General features: G+C 39.3%; 1 protein-coding gene across 1 annotated transcript in view; it reads left to right on the top strand.

Annotated features, from left to right (window-relative positions):
* ACSL1 (acyl-CoA synthetase long-chain family member 1) overlaps positions 1–16,966 on the top strand; it is a 36,545-nt gene extending 19,579 nt beyond the window's left edge. Inside the window, exons 8-21 of the mRNA XM_010570007.1 lie at positions 1,058–1,090; positions 1,268–1,319; positions 2,127–2,200; positions 3,411–3,488; positions 5,859–5,993; positions 7,606–7,740; positions 8,483–8,578; positions 9,598–9,670; positions 10,357–10,445; positions 13,686–13,802; positions 14,161–14,304; positions 14,830–14,931; positions 15,010–15,081; positions 15,278–16,966. Of these exons, the coding sequence (XP_010568309.1) occupies positions 1,058–1,090; positions 1,268–1,319; positions 2,127–2,200; positions 3,411–3,488; positions 5,859–5,993; positions 7,606–7,740; positions 8,483–8,578; positions 9,598–9,670; positions 10,357–10,445; positions 13,686–13,802; positions 14,161–14,304; positions 14,830–14,931; positions 15,010–15,081; positions 15,278–15,418 (1,341 nt within the window). The 3' untranslated portion in view covers positions 15,419–16,966. The remainder of the gene's footprint in view (positions 1–1,057; positions 1,091–1,267; positions 1,320–2,126; positions 2,201–3,410; positions 3,489–5,858; positions 5,994–7,605; positions 7,741–8,482; positions 8,579–9,597; positions 9,671–10,356; positions 10,446–13,685; positions 13,803–14,160; positions 14,305–14,829; positions 14,932–15,009; positions 15,082–15,277) is intronic.
* The last annotated feature ends 1,259 nt before the right edge of the window (positions 16,967–18,225 follow it).

The raw sequence follows: 18,225 nt of genomic DNA, 5'->3' as shown, positions 1-18,225 counted from the left end.
GTATTGAGTTTCTGGTGGTATTTGAAGTGCAGATGCTGTTTTGAGCACAGTTGCATTGTCATAGTGGCAAATTTTTGCATAATGGCACTGTTTCAAAAGGGCAAGCTGACAGGTATGGGAATGTTAACTCTTTCCAGACATTCCTTTTTTCTTAAACCTCTTTGGGTAATCTAAGGGGTGCATCATACTAAAGGAAGTCTAGGGCTAGTGAAGGAATGCATTTTGGAATGTAAAGCCAATGGTGAAGTTGATGTGTCTGCCCTCAAAGGGTGCTTCCAAAGCTATACTTAACAAAAGGTCCATTTTAATTTGCGTAAGTCCTTAAGTGAGTATTGTTTTTACTCTTAAATAGGCATGACAGTAATAAGTTTTGATTTGAAACTGTAACGCTTGTAGATACTGACTACCAGCTTTCAAATCTTTCCTCTTAATGCTTACATCCCTGATAAAAGGATCTTCTTGGGATCCATTTCCTTCTGCCTAAAGAACTATGACATCATTAATGGTCAGGCCTGAATAATCCTAAGGAGAGAGAGGGAAGAAGAGGTTCTGGAGGAGAGAATCTTGTGCTCTTGACTCTGCAGTATAAAAGCAGTACAAACCACCAATGACCCTTCATGGGGAAACTCAGTCTTGCTTCTCACAACCCTTCTCACAGAGATGTTGGTGCAAGGTGCTTACTGAGATGAATCTTGCTTCATCTGTTCAATGGCTGTCAGTGGCACATGTCTTCTGCGTGAGGTATAGGACTGATTGCCTGCTGCGGCTTGTCATAACACCACTTAACCTTAAGCTTCTCTAGTGAGTGACTTCTGGTTTACTGGCTGGAAAAAAACCCCTGAGTTCTAGATCAGTTATCACTTTTGTATTTGTGGAACATGGTATATATACTATATATCTTCAATACATCCTTTAAAGCCTTTGTTACTCTTTATAAGTTAAAATGCCTTAACAGGCAGTCTAAATAATGGAATATTATCGTGTTTGGTAAATTTAAAGCAAAAAAAGTTACATGCACATGTCTAAACTCTCTCTCCCTTTTCTCTCCTTTCTGTAGGAGCTGGGAAGAGCACACAGGCAAAAACCTATGGTAAGTATGAAATTAGTTCAAGTGACAATCTGAAGCTGGGTAGCATTCTGTAGATCAAACTAGCAAATCTCCCTATCTCCCATAGCTCAAAAATAACACTAGTATTTCAGTGTTTTGTCCAGGAAAATATTTTTCCTTGCTATCTTAACCATACTAATACTTTCTTAACTTTCATAGCCTCCAAAGCCAGAAGATCTAGCAGTCATCTGTTTCACCAGTGGAACGACAGGTACACCTCATTACATTATGCAGAATTTATTATCCTGTATGTGCAAAATTAATTCAGAAGCCTTCCTACTGTTTTTTTTCAAGACTCTCCCCTGCTGCTGCATCTTTTTGGCAAGTAGTAGCTGGGGAAGTTTTATGGTAAGGCTCCCTTTGATTTTTCCCATTGATCAATACAGAGTTGCAGTGTTGGGGGGTGGAGGTGTTAACACTTTTGGGCTTGGAAATAAGTACTGAACTGGTATTTCCATTATAATAAGGGCTCTGCATCAGACTTGAGATTTTCAATTCTTCCATAGTCTTTTTTTGTACTGTATTAGCAAAATTTATTCCTTAGCTCTAAGCAAACCTGCTGTAAGACCAAAACAGGACTGTCTAGATGTCACACACTTGACATTTGTGAGTTAGTAGCCAGCACTGGCAGGGAGCAAAAAGGAAGAGTACAACAACAAGCTACATTTTTAAAAGCAGATGAGAGAACAGAAATTAGTCTGGGTTTGATAGCTGCATCTTCACAGAAGTGTTGAATTTTGAATGAGAAGTTTATCCAAGAAACATGACAATTTCTTAAAGATTTGCTCTCCTTATGAAATTTGAGGACTTAAGCACAAACTTACTACTTAACTGTTACCAGCTGTTCTTGAAAGTGTGTTAGCAAGTTCTCTGCCTTTGTTTAATCAATATACAGAGAAAGGTATTAATATCAAAGGGACTGATTGATTGAAATGCTATTAGATTAGTCTTACCACTGCTTGGTAACCTAAAGGATTTAAAAATTTCACTGTTGCATCCTGATGTGCTTCTTCCTTAGGAAACCCCAAGGGAGCTATGATCACTCATCAAAACATAGTCAGCAACGCTTCAGCTTTTGTGAAAACTACAGAGGTAAACTGCAAAGGTTAACATTGTGGATTTGCATGAAGGGAAGAATCTCAGGAGTAAAACCAACATTGAAATCTCATTAACTTTAGGCTTAACTTTTAGCAAGATCCAGGTGAAAGTGTAACTTGACAGCACTCTGCCCATGCTAGGTCAGAAGTCAATGTCTACTGGTTTCTTAGCCCTCCCCAGGGATGCGCTATGGGACAGAGGGCTCCAAAGTGGGTCCTGCAAAAGGTTGCCCTGCCAGTGGGAACCCCTGAGGCATGACCTGCAGCTTAACTGAGCTATGCCAGAGCGACTGCAGATGTGCAGGCTCCCACCTACAGCCTGCCTCTGTCAGGGTCAAGAACCTGACAGGTTTACAACTTGGTCTGATCCAAGCAAAATGTTATAAAGGTCTTGATGTGGATCTACGTTACATTCTGCCATGGGCTTATAGTGTTTGTCATTAGTGCAAGCTCTGTATCAGAGGGTTTGTGTGGAGGCTAACCTTTTCCACTAAGGATGGGAGAAGCTATAATATATTTTAACCACCCAAAATACTTAAAGCCCTTGCATAAATGAGCAAGCAGCATGACTCTATCTTTACTTGATACAGTATGAACTTTTAGCTTACAGTAGATTGCTGGTAAAGTTCATCTGCAGGCTAGCTAAGAAGGCTGTTCTAACACATACAGATGTACTTAAGAATACAACTGTACTTATTTTGCCAAGTACTCTGCATATAGAATTGTTTTCAAATTAGGCAGCTGGTCTCACAATTAGATCATGTAAGGTACTGTTGATATCAACCTTATGGTAAATTGGATAAGCAAACTTTCTGATCTAAGATGCAAGTGTGTATTTTTTTAAACCCCTAAGACATACTACTTTAACGTTTTTTGTTCCCCCTTCTCCCAATGTGTATAATGGAACTTTCTGTGGTTTCTATCAGAATTTGTTTCTATTTGTAATCATATGAATGATGAGTTGTAATAATCTGGTCAATGTACTCAACTCTAAAAGATTACCATTTCTGCAATGTGTGTTTACTCATGCTAGAAGTCATTGCTGTAATCTTTTTAATGAGAGACAGACAATGCAGCTTCATTACAAACAAAACTGAAGTGAGGGCCATGCTTTAGAGTTTAGATGCTAGATTTCATTACTGTGTTTAATTTAGGCAAAATAGAAAATCAATGAGAATTAAATTTAATTTTACTAACACTTTCAGAAAACACTTATGCCTTCTTCTGATGATGTTCTGATATCATTCCTGCCCTTGGCTCACATGTTTGAGAGAGTCGTTGAGGTAAGCATCTGTTTGTTGTACTGTACTATTGAGAAGCTTGCTTTTCTTACAGAATGCATGTCTCTTGAATCCCAGTGGTACACACTATTCCTTTTTGACTCTTGCACATGTGTACGAAAGCTTGAGGTAAGGTTCAGGAAAACAGTATCCCATAAACAATATCCAGTGAGTACTAAACAATTGGTTTTCAGGGCAAAATATAAACATTAACCTTAAAGCTAGGGTTAATAAGAAACTGGTTTACTAGAACATGAGACAATCCCTTAGCACACGTTCACTGCCTAGAAATTCCCTCTAATATAATCAGTGCACTATTAAAATTCATGCCATTTAGTCTGTAAACTTTAAAAATGTATTTTATAACGTGGCATCCTGCTTGCTTACACAAACTAATTTTAAGTTGGTTAAACTTACCATTGCTTCCAAGAAATGTCAGTAAAAAGGAAGGGATTTTGTTTCAGTGGCGTTCTCTTCCAGGAAATGAAAATGGCTTTTAATGCCATTTAATGACAAGCTTTGAAGTTCTCTTGGATAGCTTGTTTTACCATACAGCAAAACCTGGGGCTTCATTTTTGAGTATGAGGGGGGTCAGACTGTCTTAATACTGGCAGTCTTAAGGACCTCTGAGCCCATAGTTAGGTGGTATGCATTATTGAAAGGATGCAATTTCCTCAAACTTCTTATATACAGTAGAGGCACAGGTATTTAATTACCAAGCTTATTGAAATTGAATTAACACCTCTCCCTTGGGTGAGATTGCAAATATGTATGTTGAAGGTAGTCATGTCCCAATTTATGTAGGGAAATAAAAAGCCTCTGTGCAAGTGTGAAAAGGCACATGGAGCCAGAAATGGTCTGGTGATTTCAGTTAGGAATCCTGAGCTTTCTACCAAAAGTGTTTATATACACACACACACATAAAAATGTAAATATGCATATGTGTGTGTATATATGTATGTTATGAAGATTGGGAATAGAGCATAACTGAGGTGTACAGGTGCCCTTAGGCTTTCAGCACTATTTTTCCCCTGGTAACCGGATACCAGTTACACTTCAGTGTCTGTTTTACTGATGCCTGTCTTGCAACAGAAGGTACAAGCTCTGTAGGTGACAGCTCTGTTCTTGGTCATGCAGTAGAAACAGGATGGGAACTTGTCTTCTAAAGGATAAAATGAGAAGTGTTTGGATCTCAGTATTCCTCTGCTGTTTGAGGCCTTTACAAAGTAGGTGATTACTTGTATATTTACATAAGGAGATAAAGCAAGAACACTTGGTAGAAGGGAGAAAAGATTTGTCACTCTTTGGGGTAGGTATGAACACAGGCTCTGTGAGAAGCAATCTTTAGAGTCCTACCCCTGTTGTAAGGTTGATGTTTGCTGATTTTTGGCTTCCTAAGGAAGTTAGAGGGTCAGTGAACTTGACAGGACAAATGAGTTTCTACCTAGCAAAGGTAGTTGCTGCTCAGTCCATCTGGACTGATGCATTGGCTTTTTAGCAGGTGGTGACGAAGCACAGGTGAAGGGCAAAAGTGATGCTTTAGCATGTCTTGTGCAGAACAGGTAAGAATGGATGGCAGGGAATGAAGGAAGAGGTGTTATAGAAGAGGAAATAAAAACAAGTAGGTGTAGATAAACACAAGAAGAGTAGAGATGTTGTTAAAAAGAATAGATGAAACCCAAACAAAATAGGAGAAAAAGAGGGTGTATAGGTGTGGGGGCTGGAGCTTCTAGGCTCTTAACAAAGAATATAGAACACAACAGGATTAAGTTTGCCTTCCTTGGTGTAGGTCTGAAGTGATGCATAAATAAGCAGTGGCTCTGCTAGAATCTTCTAAAGAGTATCTTGATCACCTAACAACAAATCCTCTGCTCATATCAGTCCTGTGAAACAGGAAGGAAAACCAGAGTGCAAGGGAACAGAAATCAAGTAGCATAAGGCTGAAATCCCTGCTGGACCAGTAAATAGCATGTGCTGACTTTAGATGCAAAATTTCTTAGTATACAGCAGGGAACGAAGGTCTAGTACTTCTAAATAACCTTGTTAAATATTTAAAATAGTGAAGTTCTCCTTTTCAATCTTTTGCTACCTCTGAGTCACTGGCACTGCCTTATTTGGCCAACTGCCCTTTTTGAATAGGGGCTTTTGTGCTATACCTTACTCTATCAAAGTCCTTGGCCTGTGTACACCAGGCACGTCTTGCTACTTGGTCTTTCTAGTCCCATCCTATAGTCTGAGAAGGCTGCAGAACTAGTCTAGAAGCTGAGAGGATTTAAGGTGGATCCTGCTCAATCCACTCTGCATAGGATTGTTGTACATACACAGCTAGAACACATACATCCTGTGTTTTCAGTGTTTACTTTTTTCTGACAGTGTGTGGTTCTGTGCCATGGAGCTCGGATAGGATTCTTTCAAGGGGATATCAGACTACTTATGGATGACCTAAAAACACTGCAGCCAACTGTATTTCCTGTAGTACCAAGACTGTTGAACAGAATGTTTGACAAGGTAAGTCTACAGGCATGAGTCTAGACCTGTGCAGGCTTTTAAGAAACTTCATGAAGTTTGTGCTGCCAGGGTAGGAGTAATTGTTGTGCTCTGGGATGTTAAATTGACATGCTAACAAATTTGTGTATCTCTTTCTAAAAGAGAGCTGAAAGTGCAGGGATTAGGACTGGTTGTATTAAAACACTTTCAGGCAGCAAATACTAGTGTTGAAAAGTCTGACTAGGGGACTTGGTTCTCTCTAGCTTGATTAATGACTTACTGTTCTGCTCTGAGCAAGTTATTTAAGGCCAGCCTACAATATGAACATGAGGCTTAGCATCTGCATGCTACACTTTTAGCATCTGACTCATGGAGTGGAATTTGCAAACCAAGGTCAGGTGTTTGCCTATGTTTGCGTGGATGCATACAAGTTTCCTACACAGCAGACAGCGTGTTCTAGCAGGGAGAACTATAAACCAGCCAGTGAGGAGTGCTGGGGAGAGGGTGTGTCAGCAGCCCCAGTCTCTCCTGTGCTTCCTGCTTGCCTGCTCAGGGTCATCGAGGTGGGAATTCAGAAGTAGATTCTTTTTCTGGGACTTCAGATTTTAAATCATCCTTTTGCATATGGATGACTGACTCTCTTGTTGGGATACAGCCAGAGGAGTTGAAGGATATAACAAGTCCTGTGACTGCTAAAGAAATGGCAGAGCTGTCTACGCTGTCTTAGCCAGGACAGTGCTCTAACCATGAGACCAGAGGAAGTAATACAAGGTTGTGTTTGGCTCCAGGAACAAATAGTGCAACTCTGATCCATTTGGAGGGGAGGAAATCCTGAGACCAGCCTGTAGTGCTTAAAGCGTAGCTTCTCGTTCTGCTCATGCATTCTGTACTGGAATTTGATAAGCAGAGCCAAAGCTTGGGACTCTTACGCTTTCCTGATGTCCTCTTGCTTGTTAACTGTGGTGCCCTGAGGCTTTCGCACTTCTATGGCACTGTTTCAACCTCACTCAGCCTTGCAGTAACCTAGCATGTGAAGTTAAGTGGTAAATTGGCGGGGTGGCCATAATGCTGAAGAGCTGCTGGGTCTTTCTTTTTCCAAATGAATATACTAATCTGTGGTCTGCTCTGTGGCTTCCTGAGAACAACTAGAAGAAGCCCTTGAAAAGTGATCTAAAAATCAAGCTTATATATGCAAGACAGATCTCCATTTGGTATTTCTGAGGGGACCTGCATCTCCTCAGAAAACCCTGTGTAACTTTACATATTATGATGGTGTGCTTTTCAGAATATGCTGAGGATTATACTCAGTTTGAATTTTGGTGATTATACTGGAATAGAAAAGTAAACCATCCATTTTCATTCATTCATTTTAATGAAGAAACTATACACTGAAACAGCGTCACACAGTTTGGGAAGGAAGAATTAAGTGCTAGTTTTGGTGGACATCTCTTGAACTGAGGTAGAGGCCAAAATCAAAATCCACAAGTATTTCTTACTAGATTTAAGATGCCTACCAATAAAGGTTGTTTAGTTTACTTGGTTTTAACTGTTAAGAGTCTCTAGGCATGCTTCTGTAAGAAAAAGGGAATGGTAGTCTGTGAGACTTCTAACCACAGATCATCTTTCTTAATAGATTTTTGGACAGGCAGATACCTCATTAAAGAGGTGGATGCTGGATTTTGCTTCCAAGAGGAAAGAAGCAGAACTCAGAAGTGGTATAGTTAGAAATAACAGTTTCTGGGATAAAGTCATCTTCCGCAAAATACAGGTATGCTTGAAAGCCTCCGAGTCTAAGTTTGCAATTGCTGTATTTCATATGAATGGCTATAATCTGGTATGGCTTTTGTCACTGATTAAAGACTATCTGGCTACTCAGAATAAAAATCAAAGCTCTCTTTTTATTTCCAACTTCATTTTTTCAGTTCCCTTTGTTCTAATAGTATCAGCTAACTGTATTAGGGAAGTTACTCTAAAACAGTCTGGTCCTTCTCTATTACTGCTTTGGAAGCAAACACTGTCCTTCTGAAGGAGGAATGCTAAATGTGACACAGTGCCACCTGTAGCCCCTACTGTCTCCTCACTGTTAGTCACTAGTAAGTTATGCCTGCTATTATATCTGGCACTCACTTGCTATGGCCTTTACCTTGGTTGTACAACATGCCCCTGTGGGTGCTTTTAATAGCATTCAGGATGTGTGAGAAGCTGATACAAGGCAGTTAAAAATAAAGCCATTGCTGTAAGGCCATGACTTAAGCTCTTCAAACTTTCAGCAGAGCCTGCATTGCAGAGACCACAGCGTAGTCTTTGCAGATACTGTATGTTTGAGATACTGTTTCTTCCAGCCATTAATGAGATTAAAAACACTGCAAGAAAGCTTGCAATAGGAGACTAAACTTTAACATTTGTGGGTGGCACTGTAGGTGAATAGTGGCTGAGGGTGGGATGGAAAAAGACTCTGGAAATATCTCTAAAATGCTTTTGGTGTCCACAGTATCTTGTGTCTGTTGTAGGCAAGTTTGGGAGGAAAAGTGAGGCTGATGGTTACAGGAGCAGCACCTGTATCTGCAAGTGTACTGACCTTCCTGAGAACAGCTCTTGGCTGTCAGGTGAGTTTTCTGGCCTTAATACTAAAACAAATAATACCCGGTTCCAGCTTTGATGTTAGAGCATTTCTAGTAGTCTCACTATATGGGTAACTCTTTCTGGCATTCTTCTTGGAGACAACACAAGTGTGTACTCCTTTCCAGAGTTTATCTTTCAGTCCCCTGAGATTTCTGCATCCATCCCAAAGTCTTTATTAGAACTGAAGTAACCAGCTGAACCGTCTTAAGGGAAAGATTTGGGGGGTGGGGGTGGTGGTGGTGCTGTAAGCAATAATTAATGTTCTTGGATTAAGTTTCTGGGGCTAGCCTTGCTTACGGAAGTATTCATAACTACCGTAGAGAGTCTAATTAATGTGATGATATTGGAGTGTTGTTGCTTTGAAGATGAGACTGGGGAGAATCAGATTGCACACATTGCATTTATTTTCAGAGCCTCTTCAAAGTATATGCTTTCTGAGGTAAAATTTGAGTAACAATGGCACAGGATGGAACAAATGTGTTGAAATAAATTTCAAGGATAGAAAACAAACATTCTAAAATGTGATGCTTCTGTGACTTCTTGAAGTTCTTCAGTAATGTGCTGGTGTAGCAACGCATTCTGCACAGAAAAGGGAAGCCTGTCTCATATATAATAATCAGAGCAGTGATGGGGTATAGGGCTTCTGTTCCTGGCTGTCTTGGACAAACCTGTCCTTAAATGATGTGAATGAAGTCATTGCTAGTGCCACTGTTCTTAGTTTCTTCCTCTTGCTCCCTCTGTTGCTTTCTGGTTTGATCTATACAGGTGTCACATAGCATGTGAAATTGAGTGAAACTGAATTGGAACTGTGGAATATTAGCACTTAAAATTGTGTATTGTGATAAAACTCTAATATAGTAGTGATATTCTTTTTAAAAGATGCTAGGGATTTTGCTAAACTCAAATTTAAACTAGAAGAAGAAAAACATTAATTTCATTTTAATGAAGTAACTGTATGTTGAAAAGAGAGAATCTTAAATAAACTTTTGCTTTCACTTCCTAGTTCTATGAAGGTTATGGACAGACTGAGTGCACAGCTGGATGCTCACTGTCACTGCCTGGTGACTGGACAGCAGGTACGGGGTTTAATGGTCAGCCTGTCTGTTAAATTTCAGGATGCTATAGAGGTCCCTGATCACATTATTTAGTCTTCAGTACACCTATCACGAAGCATAAGATTCTGTTTTTCTTCAAGTAAAAAAGTTTTGAAGGGATCCCTTGAAGTTTCTATCCCTAAATAGCTAATAGAACATTCAGTAATCCAAACTTTTAAGAGGGTTGGCCCTTGTAAGTTGAAGTGGGTTTAGGAGAGGGGAGGTCATTGTATCAACCCTTGTAATTTTTACAGAATAGGAATCTGCTGTGTATAAACACAGTGCTGGAAATTTAAATGGCATTTTTTGGTGTTGGAACAGTCTGTGTGTCTGTCAGCTGTTATATCGCTAACTCCCTAACTGAAATAATACTCATAATTGAAACTAGAGTGGACTTTTGCTACTTAAATATGTCCATACAGTGAGGATCTTGATCATAAGAAAAAGCAAGCCTGAGTGCATGGTTCAGCTTGTAACATTCTAGGGATATCTGAAAATTTAATGTTTAAGTCCCAGCATATTTAAGCTATTACTGTACTGGTATTGGTGTAGTACATGACCAGAAATCAGTTTTCCACCTTTTTTACTTTAGTATGTAACCAGCTTGTTGTTTTAAGAACCTGACTAAAAAGCAGTTCAGGCTGTTGAAGTGTTACTCTATTTAATAGGTCATGTTGGAGCACCTATGCCATGCAGTATCATCAAGCTTGTTGATGTACAAGAAATGAATTACTTGGCTGCCAAAGGAGAGGGTGAGGTAAGTAATTCAAAAGGTCAATATGAGCCTCTTATGAAATCTTGGAAAATGTTTTTTGTTTAACAACTAACTGTCTGAGTTTAGTAAAAGTGCTAACCATGGCCTGCTACCTACAATCAAATATGCCTGCCTTGCCTGCATGCAATGTCAGCTAGCGATTCACAAAAGCAAAACAGGATGGGAGAAAAAGCAGCTTGCTGTGGGGTAACAGATTACTATGTATTTGTAGTTGTATGACAACATGCCATCTTCCAGCTGTGGGATAGCTGAGAAGCTAGCTATCTCATAACTGCATTTATCCTTCAGTAAAATGCTAGGAGAAGGCTTCCACCCCCCTCTGCCAAGTGCTGGAGAACAGCTGATGCACGTAGCTTGTTACCCAGCTTGTAGTGTGTGAGATGAGGTAATTTAAAGTGGCTGGAACACTGTTAAGAGAAATGGAGATAAAAATGCCATGAAGGCTGCTAATGATTTGTGACAACTGCCTGCATGTTCTTCTGAACCTTTTTCTGCAGCCTGCACGAGTTGAACATGTATGTTTTACAAATTGCGCTTTGAGGACTCAGCTTTATATGTAATGCTATATGCTGTCTTTTTCAATGTTTTTTTTTCTAAGTAAAATATATGCAGCTTGAACTTTGTGTATATACTTCAAACAGATGTCCATGTAGTAATTTCTTTTCCCCAAGCCCTGAAAGCAAATTAACTGTGGTGTCTTTCATAGGCTTTTGAGAGGCCTTGGGGCAGTTGGGGGGTGAGAAATGGATAAATAAGTAGTTTAAGCAAGTAACTAATTTGTGACTGCAAACAATATATAATCTTTATTTGTTTTGGTTGTAATTTGTATGAGCCTAGAGATAAATTATCGGGCTTTAATTCCCAGAAATACTTGAGGATTTAGTTGGACTTGGTGGTGGGAAATTGCAAGTGGAGAGCAATGTCAAGATTCTTTCCTGTCTTGCATATGACCCCATGTTTAATTTTCATCAACAATTTTTGCTTCACTTTAAGTATGCTCTTAAATCTTGGTCTGCTAGAGGAACTGAGTATAAAGTCTCATCATGAGAAACAGTTAAGTAGTTTTTTAAAAAACCTTCTAAAAATGTTTTGCTTGCACTTACTGTGAAAGCTTGCTGTGTTAGGAGTTACTCTGGACTTGAATAAATATGGGAGCCCCTTAATATATCAGGTGCCATCTTAGTCTTTCAGTCCTAACTTCCTCAGTGTGAACTATTCTGAATTTAACAAATAAGTGTTGTAATATGTTTCACAGAACTGAAGCCCATAGCTATAGAATTTGCTCTCATTATCCTTTGCCTAAAATAGATCTTCCTCCTCATTGTCTGTCTGCTCTTCAGCTGGATTAAACACTTCTAGTTCTCTTTTCTGAAAGTAAGCTTTCTGTTCTGTCAGCCTTGCTTTTCACTTTTGCCTGTTATCCATGTTCAGGAAGGATAGATTTGTGAATAGAATTATATATGTTCATATGCAGATGAGGTCTTAGTGCCAGTTAGCAGGATACAGATAAATGGTTTGCTGTCTCTACTGGGAGAAGCTGTCACCTCCTGCCATCCTGTGATTGTAAGGAGCCATGAAAAATGAAACATTTGATCAGTCATCCTTTGGGACATACAGAGTTCTCCTCTACTGATATCCTTTCAGACAAGCTCTGTTTTATAGCAGAAATTACTTAGATCTTAAAACATGACATTGGTTTGGTCATGAGTCTGGTACTGTCTCTACAAGGTCATCAGAACCCTCACTAATACTCTGATCTCCCTCCTATTGACAACATCTCCTGTTCATTGTATTGTAATTCACCACCATGCCTATATTTTATGCTGACCTAAGCACTGAAAATACTTGGGATGAGTTTTTCAAGAACTGGTCTCTGAATTGCACTAGTAATTTCTTCTAGTCTGAGAACTGATATTAGTGCCTGAAGATTCTTTAGCCAGTTCCTTGCCCATTTTATAATTATACTAATCCCCTAGACTAATAGTTGGCCTAGTATTTTATTCAGTGCCTATTGATGTTTATTATCTGTTTGGCCTTAACTTAAAACTGGATTTTCTATCCCATTCTTCTAGATTTGTTCTAGAGTCCTGATAATACTGCTCAGACCAGACCCTTCTTATTGTCTCGTCATCCACACGTGCCAAGCCACTCCCAAGCTGGTGTGATAGTTCAAATCCTTTGTTGCTTCTGAGGACTCTTGTGTAGAGCTTTCAGGGTTTTTGGACTTGTGATTGCCCAACAGTTGTGTGCAGTAGGCATCTTTTAAGTTTTGCTTCCATCTTGTTTATCTTGCCCCTCTCCCTATCCTCAATATCTAAGGAGGTATTTTATAGTCCTGTTGATCCTTAAATAACATGAGTCCTATTCTGTGTCCCCCTTCTCCCCACCAAAGAAAACTTCTGCAACCTTGGGTGTTATATTGAGAAGAAAATACTTAAATCTGGGATCATGTCTGGATACTTTAGGCTCTACTCCATGTTCCTGACTAGTGGCTTTACTTTTATGGTCTCTGACAGATACCCTATTAATTATTTTAATTTAGCTTGTAAGGTCTGACCAGATTCTCTGGCAACCTCTTCACCTATAAACCTTTAATCTTATTGGCCCTTTTCTCCTACCTTGTAAGCACATCTTTTGATCCTAATAATGTCTATGCATCCAGTTATATCCAGAGAAGTTGTTCTTGGTTTTCTACGTGGTACACAAATCCAGACAACCTTCAATTTAAAGAAATTACAGGTTTCCTTTATAGAGTTTGAGTGCTCTAAGCCCTAAGGTATTAACTGGTTTACTTTTGGACAACAAACATGTATTTTACTTGATGTACAGCTTTTTCATTGCTAGTTTTAGCACAATGCCCCTGCTGTTTACCAAAGCTGAAATGAACATGTTGCCAGGCTGAGGGGAAATATTTCTGGATCCAGTAGAATTTCTTCAGATAAATTTCCTCTGATAAATTCAGATTATTTAAATAGCAGGTAGGAACACTGCTACTAGACTGGGAGAGAACAGATGCTTCCAGTTGCTTCTTATTATACTTCATATCAATGGAAAATATTAGGTCTCCAAAAACTATGAGTAGAGATTTCTGTACTGATGCATAAACTTAATCTTGTCTTTTTAGTGAGGGTTATTGAGAACCACTGGAGAAAGCATTCATTGCAAATAGTGTTTGTTAACTTCCCTTCATAGTAGCATACATTAACAAATGGCTGTTTTCAGGTGTGTGTAAAAGGGCCAAATGTATTTTGTGGCTATTTGAAAGATCCAGAAAAAACAGCAGAAGCTCTGGACAAAGATGGCTGGCTTCATACAGGAGATATTGGGAAATGGCTACCAGTAAGTTAACTTATAGAAATGTACTTCTGTAGTAATTAGCACTAATTTAACAAATAAAATAGAAAATATTTGGTATTGAACACAATTAATTAGAAGAAAGAGAAGTAATTTTAGGAGGAAGGTAATTACTGATGTAGATAAACCTGTGTGCCTGAGGCTAAAAAAGTATTAAGTGCCAATCCTGAGGCTTTCCCTAGTTTAGGTTAGATGGGTGCAGAGCCTGTTTTCTTCTAACATTAGTTTGACAGTACTCTGGCTCTAGCACTATTTTACTGTACTCATGTGGCATGCTTAAGCTGTATAGATAGGTTTTTCACTTTAAGTGCCTCTTCTGAGTGGAAGTTATTTCTGTCAACAGAATGGTACTTTGAAGATCATTGACCGGAAAAAACACATCTTTAAACTAGCCCAGGGAGAGTACATAGCACCAGAGAAAATAGAAAATGTGTATCTGAGATGTGAAGCACTTGCTCAGGTGTTTGTCCATGGAGAGAGCTTGCAGGTAAGCATTCTGCAGGTAACTTTAAAAATTAATGCAAGAGGAGACTGCAGAAGAGTCTTCCTTTCTTCTCTACCCCAAACTTTGGGACTGAAATGTTAAAAAAATTTTTAACATTACGCATTTTGGTTCTGAATGTACTTTTGACTCCAGCAGTTACATAGCATGTTTCTGGATTTAGTTTCAGACCAGGTAGTGGAGCTGGATTAATTTGAGTATTAATGACTGTGTATCAATTGCTACCAGTGTGCAGGGGGAAAACAAACAAACACCCAAACCCCAAAACCCAAGAGGTCCAGGTTTTTGCAGGTGTAAATTGAAATGTGGGTCTTAATAAGAGTAATTCTCTTTAAGTGCAAGCTTCTGAACTGCACTCCTGTGTTCAGGTAGCAGAAAGCTGCTGACTTTACAGCAGGATCAAAAATGCTGTCCAAAACCTAACACTGACTAGTAAGAAATGTGTAGTAACTCAAGTGTTGACTTCAAAAGAAAAAAAAAAAGAAAAGCTTGACAAAAATTTCTTTTTAGGCCTTCTTAGTAGCTATTGTGGTACCTGATCCTGAGACTTTGCGCACCTGGGCCAAGAAAAAGGGATTTGAAGGCTCATATGAAGAGCTATGCAAAAACAAGGTGAGTCATATCTAACAGAACAGTTAGCTCTTCTGCGTCAACTTTTTCAAGCTATACAATGCATTTCTGTATCCACAGGACCTCAAAAAACACATTCTGGAAGACATGGTGAGGATTGGGAAAGAATCTGGTTTGAAGTCATTTGAACAGGTAAGATGCTTGTGAGAACCAAACACCTAGTTCTTTAAACTTCTGAACACCAATATAATCTGACTGTCCAGAAACTGCTTTTAATTTGTATCTGGAAAATTTTTTTAAATGATGGGCTTTTATGATGTCTGGGCAATTTTTTAATATCCTTGTCTATTTCAAGGAATGCAGTTTGACTAGTAATTTTATTTTCCAGGTCAAAGACATTGTCATGCACACTGAAATGTTTTCTATTGAAAATGGCCTGCTGACACCAACACTGAAGGCGAAGAGACCAGAACTGCGAAAATATTTCCAGTCACAGATAGATGAACTCTATGCTAATGCCAAAATGTAACTGAGAATGGAATGAGGAAAGTGGCACATGTCTGATGTCTACTGTTGGCCTTCATATCTGTAATTCGACTACAGCAAACATAGGGAAGGAAACTGTGCAATCATTAACTTGTACAAAAATGGGTACTTGCCCCATAGGAACATTGAAGAAATGGAACACTGCCTTACTGTCAAGTTGTGTTGCATACTGTTTTTATGGTGACCTACAATTTCCAAAAAGAGCCTTAACTATAAATGGTAACTATATGTAAGTTATTTAAGACTTCCTTGGCCAAAAATGGGACTCTCCTTTGCCAAGGAGCTAAGGTTTTCTTATTGCCAGCATGTTTGCTGTCTGCAGTGTATTTTGCAGTTGTCAATTCCACAAAGGATTTGGCAGGTTTGAAAATGCCTCTAAGTATCTTGCATCCTCAGAAAGATTACTTAATCTGTTCAAAAAAAACCCAAAACAAACCACCAGGAAAAAAAAAATACCCTTACAGTTGTATAGCTGGTATCACATCTTGCATTAGTCCTAATATTAACAGGGGCAAGGCATCTGTGTGGGTGTTTTTTTTTTGTTGGGTTTTTTTTTTCCTCCTCCCTTCTATATATCTGCAGCCAGTTCTGAGATGTACTTTTATAAGGTAGAAGTCAGAACTCTACACAAAAGAGACTGATGAATAGGAGTTCCTCAGAGTAAGTCTGCATTTGGTGGTTCTGCACTGGAAGTGTGGATGCAGGTAATTCAGCAAGCGTAGCCTTTGCTACATTAACACAAATCCAGAGTAATGCCAGCCCTGTAAATGAACAGATCCTAACTCTGGCAAGAACACTAGAGACCGAAAAGCAAAACCATTCAGGAGGCTGGGCTATGCTAACAGTCAGGTAAACATTGCACCTATACTAGCCACTTGTTTCCCTGTAATGAACATGTATTTAAAATGCATTTTTTTTTTAAAATGTGCCAGGTCCTCTATAAGCAGAAGAGCTTCTGACATAACCTCTCAGTTTTCTGTGCTTTATGTATGAGCCACTGAGTATTCTTCACTAAATAGCAAAATAGGTCAGGTAGAATGTTTTTGCCTGATGCTTTGCAGCAATTGGAAGTATTTATATATGCCAACAGAACTGTGTGTTGGCACAGGATAGGTATTTGTTCAGGGATAAAAACCTAATTCCCAGATAAATTACAAAATAACTAGTTACCTTTTGTTTGAGCAATCAGCAGAAATAAGCCTTATTACAGCATAAGTCTTTTGCTATCCTTAACAGAGTTGGTTTTGCATTGGCATTCATTGCTGTTTTTTGAAAACATGGATATATGTAAAATACAAGCACAACAAGGTTTGCACTAAGATTTGTGTGTGATTGTAATGCACTACCCTGTAGCATAATTTCATACATGTGTGCAATTAAGGTACACAAATCCAAGTCAACTGTTAGAGCAGTAGTTTGTTACATTGGAATTCAAATGTTTGCTTAGTGTTGGCTATTTCTATGTTTTATAAAACCAAAACAATTTTCAAAACCAATGAAGGAAACCAAAATAAATATTTCTGCATTTCAACTCAGTGAAGTGTTTGTTTATCAAGGAAAGGTGCTGCTGACTAACAAGCCCAAGTGTAATTTGATAACTCTGACAAGCTGTGAAACTCCACTGCTACAAACATACTAAAGGATAAATGCTGGTTGTTGACATTTGACTTCTGGAAGGTAAGTTTGTGTGTAAGTTTTTTGGCCAGTATCTGTAAGAAAGGGATGCTGTTGCATGTAACTTGCTCTGTCAGTATTCTTCAACACCACCACCACCACAATCTTTACTTTTGTCTTCAGTATGGTTTCTGACAGTTAGGTAGTGTTCATTATCATGAACAACTTTTGAGTGAAATCTGGAGTTTTCTTAAACTCTTATGCTGCTTTTGGGTAGTAGTGGTTGTCCCTCCTCTGCTCTGTCACCATTCCTCCCCTTCCCCCTTATACTGTGCATCTTGCTTTAATCACGATGAGATTTATCAGATCAGGGTAGATGAAGCATCACCACCAAGACAATGTTTAGAGCTCAATGTTAACACAGATGTTATTGTGAAACAATAAGCACACTTCTGTCCGTAGCCATGGTAGGCTTTCTCCTTTGAGTAGTTTCTATGTTCACTTGTATACCTCTTCCCTACTGAAGGAAATCCAAATTTTTGTCAGTTATCCAGTACCACATTCAAATATGTGCACATGCTGCTTGGAAAGGCCAAGTGTCACCACACCTCTCCTACTGGAGATGGGCGAGAGCTGGGTCTAAGCTTTATGGTCTTAGCACATCCTACCAACCAAAGCTTTCTGGAAGAGCCATTTATCACTACAGAAACAAAGCTGTGCTGTACACCGTCTGTACTACTGCCTGTAACCTCGGGCTCCTGGGCTGCTCAGCGGGGCTGGGTGCTACTGCTCGCATGTTAGAAGCATGAAGAGAACTCGCCACTTGTTAATCCTAAAGTGGTGTTTCACTGTGTTTTAACTTATTTGGTTGGACAAAGGTGGGCAGCTGGTGATCTCCGGAAGAACAGCCTAGTAGGCCTTGACAAATCGCTAAACCTCCTGTTAACAATTAAATTGCTAAGTCACTACATGCCTGAGAGAACAGCATTACAAGTTTTCCATCTGCATCCTACATTTTTTTTTTTGGTCACTATCTTGGCCTGTTCATGCAGTGCCACCCACGCGCAGCATCGGTTCGTGGCATCGGGCGTGTGTGGGGGGGTGGTACATAAGAAACCACGGCCGGCTGTTGGTTTGGGTTTTGGGGTGGTTCCCCCGCCCCGCCGCTCTTCGCTC

Source organism: Haliaeetus leucocephalus, unplaced genomic scaffold, assembly GCF_000737465.1.
Source record: "Haliaeetus leucocephalus isolate CR32 unplaced genomic scaffold, Haliaeetus_leucocephalus-4.0 Scaffold284, whole genome shotgun sequence".
In the NCBI taxonomy this organism is placed as follows: Eukaryota; Metazoa; Chordata; class Aves; order Accipitriformes; family Accipitridae; genus Haliaeetus; species Haliaeetus leucocephalus.
This window is presented reverse-complemented; position numbering and strand designations above follow the sequence as displayed.